Below are 10,015 nucleotides of genomic sequence, written 5' to 3'. Positions count from 1 at the left end.
TTTCAACCAATCGATGTGCTGTCATAAGCAATAAGTAAGCAAGCATCAAGGCTCAATTCTAATCCTTCTCCTATTTGTTAAAGTTATGTAGGTCATAAAAGAGGAGTTTAAGACCTTACCTCAGTGAGAACTCCTATATGCTAATGACTTAGTTCTTGTAGCTGAATGTCATAAACATAGAGTAAAAAATTCTAAACATGAACTAGGAGTGGCTGTGTGGTAAGTAGCTTGCTTACGAACCACATGGTTTCAGGTTAAGTCTCACTGCATGGCACCTTGGGCAAGTGTTTTCTACTATAGCCTTGGGCCGACCAAAGCCTTGTGAGTGGATTTGGTAGATGGAAACTGAAAGAAGCCTGTAATATATATGTATATATATATATAATATATATATATATATATATAAAAGGGCTTAGTAAAATAAATTACTTTGCCGCATACTGAACTCGTTAGAAATAGCAGCTAAAAAAACTATTTCTAACACTTAAAGAAAACCTCTCTCATATAGTGTTTGCTCAATTCAACCCAAGAAAGTATGAGGGTAGAGACATTAAAAAATCAAATGCAAGGTTATTTGAGTACGTACGTTTCAAGATTAGCCAAAATCGACCCTTCTCTCATCAGCTCAGAATGCCCTTGTTTGAGTTTGAAAACACTGAAAATGGGAGCATACCCTTCGGCTTGTTGTTATCGCTTCTGAAGATCTGTTTCCAACTAACAGTGCTAACTAACTCAAATATGCAAGAGAAAAATTTCTGTTCTCCCCTTTCCACCAGCGTGGTTAAAATCAGCAAACACTATGCTTTTTTTCGGTAAAATCCGAGACAATTAAGTAGAGAGAGATGAATTATAATTTCAACAATTGAGGGTAAAATTAATTAATTAATTAATCAATTTCACCAAGTATTCAGTATGCAAAGGGACCATTTAAGGCAAATTCAAATTATTACATTATATAAAAGGGCTTAGTAAAATAAATTACTTTGCCGCATACTGAACTCGTTAGAAATAGCAGCTAAAAAAACTATTTCTAACACTTAAAGAAAACCTCTCTCATATATTGTTTGCTCAATTCAACCCAAGAAAGTATGAGGGTAGAGACATTAAAAAATCAAATGCAAAGGTTATTTGAGTACGTACGTTTCAAGATTAGCCAAAATCGACCCTTCTCTCATCAGCTCAGAATGCCCTTGTTTGAGTTTGAAAACACTGAAAATGGGAGCATACCCTTTCGGCTTGTTATCGCTTCTGAAGATCTGTTCCCAACTAACAGTGCTAACTAACTCAAATATGCAAGAGAAAAATTTCTGTTCTCCCCTTTCCACCAGCGTGGGTTAAAATCAGCAAACACTATCATAGTGTTTGCTGATTTTAACCCACGCTGGTGGAAAGGGGAGAACAGAAATTTTTCTCTTGCATATTTGAGTTAGTTAGCACTGTTAGTTGGGAACAGATCTTCAGAAGCGATAACAAGCCGAAAGGGTATGCTCCCATTTTCAGTGTTTTCAAACTCAAACAAGGGCATTCTGAGCTGATGAGAGAAGGGTCGATTTTGGCTAATCTTGAAACGTACGTACTCAAATAACCTTTGCATTTGATTTTTTAATGTCTCTACCCTCATACTTCTTGGGTTGAATTGAGCAAACAATATATGAGAGAGGTTTCTTTAAGTGTTAGAAATAGTTTTTTTAGCTGCTATTTCTAACGAGTTCAGTATGCGGCAAGTAATTTATTTTACTAAGCCCTTTTATATAATGTAATAATTTGAATTTGCCTTAAATGGTCCCTTTGCATACTGAATACTTGGTGAAATTGATTAATTAATTAATTAATTTTACCCTCAATTGTTGAAATATATATATATATATATATATATGTGTGTGTGTGTGTGTGTGTGTGCTTGCGTGTCTGTGTGTATATGTTTGTATGTCTGTGTTTGTCCCCGCAACATCGCTTGATAACCGATGCTGGTGTGTTTACGTCCCTGTAACTTAGCGGTTCGGCAAAGTGACCGATAGAATAATTACTAGGTTTACAAAGAATGAGTCCTGGAGTCGATTTGCTTGACTAAAAGGCGGTCATCCAGCATGGCCACAGTCAAATGACTGAAACAAGTAAAAGAGAAAGAAATGGAAGCATAGAGTATAATTTAATGGGAAGAGAGTAAACCTAGCAATGACAAAAGTTTTAGTCAACAAGCAAGAAGACAGGAATCTACTGCTATGTGGTAAGAGACCGTGCTTGCTAGTCAGTAAATGTATTTATAGGAACTCTGCATTGTACATGCCAATTTAAATTATGGCTGTACAAGAGATGTAGTGGGACCACAGGCTGTCAGAGAATAAGGGTTTGTAGGCAGCCAGTGTATGGGATAGCAGTAAAAGCATCCAAAAAGTTAAAGGTTTTCAACAACTTGAAAGGCTCCCTGAAGCAGTTGATAGCTTCTATTTGCAAGGCAACCTAAGTAACAATGGAATTATTCTAGAAGCAGATATAATAGCTAGAACAGGAATAGTTGGAAAAGTTCGGGGACATTATGTCTGCAGGTGAACTGGTGACAAAGGTAATTTCTATCCAAGTTAAGGGCATATTATTCTATGATGTTTGTGTATAAAATGTGATTATGTTTAGTAGAAAAACATGGACACGAAATGTAGAGTATGTGTGAAGGCTGAGAAGAAGTGAAGGGAAAGATCATACTCTACTGGATGTGTAATCATAATTGCAGAAACAAAATCTGCTTAGTGGATGCAAACCCAGATCTAAAATGTGTATTTGTATAGGAATCGAATCAGAAAAATTCAATAATGGAAAAATAATGTTTCAGTTTAGTCCAAAAATATTTCCACACCCGTTTGTTTTATTGATTACATATTTCAGGAAGGGTGTTCAAAGCGTTTTCATTGCCCACCAAAAGTTTTAGGGGTTGCACTTACATCCCAGGTTCCCAAACCTCTGCGTGTGATATTAATGTAAATAAACCATAGTACAAATGAACTGAGAGATAAAGTAGGTAGAAAGGTATGAAATGAAGTGTCTAAGAGACAAGACTGCTGGTATAGAGGGATGCATATCAGCCTGGATGAGAAATATATATATGTACTAGCTGTATCGCCCGGCGTTGCTTGGGTTTGTAAGGGAAATAACTATATAAGCATTTTTAGAGATGTAAAGTATAATAGCCATCTCAATATGGCTAACCACAAAGGGGGGTTGTTACTGTAGCTTTTTACGTTCTGAGATTTAATAATAATAATTTTTTAGAGAGTTACTTCCCTTATATATGCCAAAAATGCATAAAAAATGGGAAGAATTGATGGTAAATTTTTTTTTAAATCATAGACTCATCGTAGACGCGTGCTAATACCCAGAAGGGCTCGATATGAATCACGACTATAAGATACCCGGTTTTGGTTAAACTGCACCGCAAAATGTGGGAGTAGTTAGGAATCTAAATCGTAGGAGACAGACAGCACACAACCTCTCTTTTATATATAAAGATTTCACATACATATATATATTCATATATACAACGGGCTTCTTTCCGTTTCCGTCTACCAAATCCACTCACAAGGCTTTGGTCAGCCTGAGGCTATAGTAGAAGACACTTGCCCAAGGTGCCACGCAGTGGGACTGAACCCGGACCGTGTGGTTCATAAGTAAGCTACTTACCACACAGCCACGCCTATGCCTAGCTATGAAACATATGTAGCCTGGATTTTATCTTCTCCATTCCCTAATTTTGGATGTTTATTCGCATATACAGCAACCCCATTTGCTATCCATGAAATACAAAATAACCATTTATCAGCTTATTGTTCAGCATATTTTGATATGGGGAAAATTTACAGCCTTCTGCATCAATAAACCACTATTATTCCTGAAAGTTGTTTTTTATATCTTTTATGGATCTTACCTTTACATCTCTCTCTCTCTCTCTTGCTATATATATATATATATGTATATATGTGTTTAAATGTACACACAGTGTACATTTAAACACATAAGAGATGACCATAATGGGACATCTGACTCACTAGAAAGAGCAGTTGTGTCAGATGTCCTATCATGGTCATCTCTTATATGTTTAAATGTACACTGTATTTTTCTATGAATAATATATAGTCTATTGACTAAAATTTTTTCCTTCTCGCTAGACTACTGGTAGCAAAGAATTTTTCTATAAATATTTTTTTGCTACCCTAAGATTTTTTAATACATACATATATATATACACACACACTCATATGATGGGCTTCTTTCAGTTTCTGTCTACCAAATCCCTTCACAAGGCTTTGGTCAGTTTGTGGCTATGGTAGAAGGCACTTGCTCAGAGTACCACACTGTGGGGCTGAACCCAGGACCACATCGGGTTTGGAAAGCAAGCTTCTTAACCACATAGCCATGTCTGCAACTTTAATAATTCAAATTAATACAACAAATAGATGAAAAATACAAAAGCAAAAACTGAAAAACAAAAGGATTATGAAAGAATCAAATAAATATCAAAAATTGCTTTACCTGTGCCATTAATGATGCTAATTCTACAGCCAAATCCCTATTCAAAGGGAATCGACCCTGTACAATTTCCTCATTGATTTGATATGCCAACAGCAGTTTTTCCTTTTCTGTTTCATATCGACTAGTACTTTTGAAATATAACCTGCCAATGGACAAAAAATGCATTGTTTAAATAATCTTTTCTACTATAGGCACAAGGCCTGAAATTTGGGAGAAGGGACAAATCAATAACATCCATCCCAGTGCTCAGCTGGTACTTATTTCATCAACATCAAAAGAATGATAAAGCAAAGTCGACCTCAGCAGAATTTGAACTCAGAACATCAGGACATACAAAATGCAACTAAGTAATTTTGCCACCTTGATGATAATAATAAAATTTCTTTCTACAATAGGCACAAGGCCTGAAATTTGGTTATGGGGAATAGTTGATTACATTGACCCCAGTGCTGCACTGGGACTTATTTTATGAACCCTGCCATCTCACTGCCTCATATTGTTTTAATAATAAGAGAAGTTCTATTGGTTGGTAGTTAATACATGAAATGATAATAAATAGTACAGCGTAAGGGTTAAATAATAATTAATAATAAAAAAAATTATCATCAACATTTTAATGATGATTTTTGTGTGCTTGCATGTGTTGGACAGAGTTTTTCAGGCAGATTTTCTATGACCGGTTGCTCATTATGTCACCAACCCTCACATCTTTTCAAACAAGATAATATTTCCTCATTATCAAAACAGGTTTCTGTAGGACAAAAGAAATGAATGACATTGCTTGTATGACAGTGACAATCACTTACAACTATCACACAATGTCAAGATAGGGAAACGTAAACACATGCATACATGCATACATACAAGTACGCACACACACACACACACACACACACACACATACATGCATACATACATTCATGCACACATTCATGCACACATATATACATATATACATACATACATACACACACGCATGCACCCATACATACATACATACATGCATACATACATACATACATACATACATACATACACACACACACACACATGTACGTACGTATGTACGTACATACATACATACATACATACATACATACACACACACATACATACTGGAATGTCCCAGTGGAAACCTCAAATAAGTGTAAACACAATAGACCTGACATAATGGTTTGGGATAGGGAAGAGAAATTTTGTACAGTTGTAAAAAATCTGCTGCCCAGTGGACGTTAACATAAGACTGAAGATCAATGAAAAAGAAAATATCTACACTGAACTATTGAGAAATCTGCAGATACTCTATCCAGATTACAAGATCAGGTTTATACCTATAATTATTGGAGCAACACACTGCCTAAATACCAATCTTGAGAAATTAGGCTTCTCAAAACCAGAAGCCATCACTTCCAGAAGTTTATCTTTTAAGTATATATGAACATGTCTAGATATGGAAATATATGCAAGACAAGACATACATAAAACAAAACATACACATTTGCATATATACGCAAATACATACAAAAATATCCTGTTGTTGATATTGAAATTCCAATGAAGAAGCCTTGGATCTAGGTTAGAAACCAGCTCTTTCTCTATTGGCAAGAAACCTCAAAATAAAACTCAGTAATGACATACATAGATATGCAAGAAACTGGCATCAACTGGAAATCTCCACAGAAATAGTGATAATAATAGGCTGGATCTCAGAAGAAATGAAGGCAGTGGAGGCTTCAGATTAGTGCCGACTGCATTTGAATGTTGTATATTCTCTCTCAGACGGCACTTTCTAAACAACAGCAGCAGAAATAAATACATAAACTCAGTGCTGAAAAGTGAAGAGAACAATAGCCTACATGTCGACAGCAAGCTCCCCAGGAAGCACACTTCTACTGATGATCTCCCATACAACTCCAAAACAGTAACTAGAAATAGCAACCAAATCTCCACCAAATCATCACCTAACCAGCTTAAGATGGAAGTACACACTGAATAATGTAGTTTCTGATATTTCATATTTGAAAAGATGGAGTGATGGTCCTGGTTAAATGACTGTGATTATAGGTCCTCCGGACTAGGGCTGACCAAGGGAGGACAGTCACTTCACAAGTGGCCCTGTTATGATACTGACCTGCTTATTACCTCTAGACTCGACATAAACTAGCTCTATCCCCAAACTGAGAAAAACATTTATTATATAGAAAATAGTTATTACATAATGACAAACATAATATTACTACAATGTCAGTAAACATCTATTATATACCTACTTTGCCAATAAAATCTATCATATAACTACATCACTAGTAAACTGCTATTAAATAGATACACCACCAATAAACATCTATTATGTAACTACATCACCAGTAAACATCTATTATATAATTATATCACCTTTAAACATCTCTTATATAGATACATCACTAATAAACATCTATTATATAACCACATCACCAGTAAACATCTGTTATGCAATTATATCACCAGTGCAGTAAACATCTATTCTATAACTGCATCACCAGTAAACATCTATTATATAGCTACATCATCGGTAAACATCAGAATATAACTACATCACCGGTAAGCATGTGTTATATATATATTAGAATCACAGAGAAATCAGCAGGGTAGTAATGGAATGTATTCTATACTTATTTTAGATCTGAAGCTCTAAACAAACTATTTATGTGTGTGTGTGTTTGTGTGTGTGTTTGTGTGTGTGTGTATTTGTGTGTATAAATGTATATATAGATAGATAGATAGATAAATAGATAGATAGATAGATAGATAGATAGATAGATAGATAGATAGATAGATAATTAGATAGATAGATAGATAGATAGATAGATAGATAGATAGATAGATAGATAGATAGATAGATAATTAGATAGATAGATAGATAGATAGAAAGATAATTAGATAGATAGATAGATAGATAGATAGATAGATAGATAGATAGATAGATAGATAGATAGATAGATAGTTTCTCATATTTTCACATAATACACATGGATACCATTTGATAAATACCTGGAGTGACTACGAAAATACATATATATTTTGTATATCATTGATTTATGCATACGTAGCTGGAGGTTCAATATACTTGTTGCAATAGCAGATTTTGAAAGGCAGATAATTAGATTAGTTGTTCAGCACTTTAAAGACTTAGCTACTCTGTTGATAAATAATAATGATGATGATGATGATGATGATAAGAAGAAGAGAAACAACAACAATATTAATTGTGATGATGATATCATCATCACACACATACACTCACAAATTTACCATTTTATATGTGTGGTGTGTGTGTGTGTGTGTAATGGTGAATTTGTGAGAATATGTATGTGTGATTCAAGCAGGAAAAATAGAACTCAGAGCATGAGTATATATATTTTACTCATAATCAGCAAAAGTCAGAGTGACTTGAGGGCCAAATGTTTCTTGCATTGGTATTTAAAGCACCAACACATGAAACCCCTGGTCCTCAGGTTACTCGTTAACTTCTGATTATTAATAATACACATTCATACATACATACATACATACATACATACATACATACATACATACATACATGCATGCATGCATGCATATATATATATTTATAAGGCGGCGAGCTGGCAGACACGTTAGCGCGCTGGGCGGAATGCTTAGCGGTATTTCGTCTGTCGTTACGTTCTGAGTTCAAATTCCCCCAAGGTCGACTTTGCCTTTCATCCTTTCGGGGTCGATAAATAAAAGTACCAGTTTCGCACTGGGGTCGATGTAATCGACTTAATCCCTTTGTCTGTCCTTGTTTGTCCTCTCTATGTTCAGCCCCTTGTGGGCAATAAAGAAATATATATATATATATATATATATATATATATGAAAAACAAAACCCGTAAAAGGGCGGAGGAACTCTTGAGAGTCAACGGCCATCCAATAAATGTCTTAAGGCTGTATCATGTACGGGGACATAGAAATAATTGGACTGAATACCCGATCGCACAGTTAAACTATTGGGAGTGAAGGACTCCTAGCCTTTGTTAGGGCATCCTTCCAGGAGAATGTAACTCAGGCAACTGGGATAACTCCAATATAAAACCTGCGGCTCAGTGGTTACCGATAATGTTGACTTGTTCTTCTTTTCGGATTATGGCTGCTGTTGCTTAGTGAGTGAGATTGACTAAGTGCACAGCCTTCCTTCACTTTAAAAAAAATTCTTCTTGCACAGGTATTGCACGATAACAACATTGTTTAAGCTTTGTGCAATGGCCATACTCGATAATGAGGGGGCAGCCACTATGTATGTATGTATGTATGTATGTATGTATGTATGTATGTATGTATGTGTATACATAAGCTGTCTAGGAATTCATTAGTCAGGAAAAAATGCACTTGTTTATCTGTCTGTAGAGTGGGAATATTAATTGAAGTATACAGTATTGTATATTCATTATGGCTGATTTTATCAACTGATTTTGCGTCAGGGATTCGACGTAGTGTTAGGTAACAGTCTGATTATGCAACTCTGTGCTCTTCAGAGATGGCAGTTATGGAATGAAATATGGTGACTGCTCTCTATTTTCGGAGATGAACAGACACATCTGGTTTGTGGTTGCTGTGAAAGAGATGATGAAACGAACTGAGCAAGGGTTAGGTTAAGAGTTATGTCCCTTGTTACCAAAACGCACAATCTCTTTGGGGTGTTGCAAGTCAGCAAGAGTTTTCTGGGAAAAAGTTTATAGGAAATGTGTATATATTTAAGGTTGGTGCTCTTGTAATAATGGAATGTGTGTAGTGGTATTATGTGAAAGGCGGTGAGCTGGCAGAAATGTTAGCACGCCGGGTGAAATGATTAGCGGTATTTCGTCTGCCATTATGTTCTGAGTTCAAATTCCGCTGAGGTCGACTTTGCCTTTCATTGTATCGGGGTCAATAAATTAAGTACCAGTTACGCACTGGGGTCGATGTAATCGACTTAATCCGTTTGTCTGTCCTTGTTTGTCCCCTCTGCGTTTAGCCCCTTGTGGGTAGTAAAGAAATACGTATTATATGTATATCATTCGCTGTGGTGGGGTGGGGTGGGTCCAAAAGCCCTCTGTGCTTGTTAGTATTTTTTTTTCTTTAATGTTTTGGTTAAATTCTTGGAGCATTACATTCTTATTCAGTATTGATTGAGAATACTTATGATCAAAGATTACCACACGGATTACTGATGACCAAATATTACCAAATAGCCACTCCTGTGCCTATATGTATATAAACCAGCTTATACATGTATACACACACACATATCATCATTATCATCATCATCATCATCATCATCATCATTTAACGCTCGCTTTCCATGCTAGCATGGGTTGGACGGTTCAACTGGGGTCTGGGAAGCCAGAAGGCTGCACCAGGCCCAGTCTGATCTGGCAGTGTTTCTACAGCTGGATGCCCTTCCTAACACCAACCACTCCGTGAGTGTAGTGGGTGCTTTTTACGTGCCACCGGCACA

General features: G+C 36.0%; 1 protein-coding gene across 8 annotated transcripts in view; it reads right to left on the bottom strand.

Moving 5' to 3' along the window:
- Positions 1-10,015, bottom strand: part of LOC115212914 (pleckstrin homology domain-containing family H member 2) — a 1,355,391-nt gene that overhangs the window by 161,859 nt on the left and 1,183,517 nt on the right. For all 8 annotated transcript variants that reach the window (XM_036504153.1, XM_036504157.1, XM_036504154.1 and 5 more), the window contains one exon: positions 4,522-4,663. In XM_036504153.1, coding sequence (XP_036360046.1) covers positions 4,522-4,663 — 142 coding nt within the window. The remainder of the gene's footprint in view (positions 1-4,521; positions 4,664-10,015) is intronic.

The sequence above is a fragment of the Octopus sinensis genome, linkage group LG6 (genome assembly GCF_006345805.1).
Source record: "Octopus sinensis linkage group LG6, ASM634580v1, whole genome shotgun sequence".
Lineage (NCBI taxonomy): Eukaryota > Metazoa > Mollusca > Cephalopoda > Octopoda > Octopodidae > Octopus > Octopus sinensis.
The sequence above is the reverse complement of the archived record's forward strand: the minus strand, read 5'-3'. Positions and strand labels throughout refer to the sequence as shown.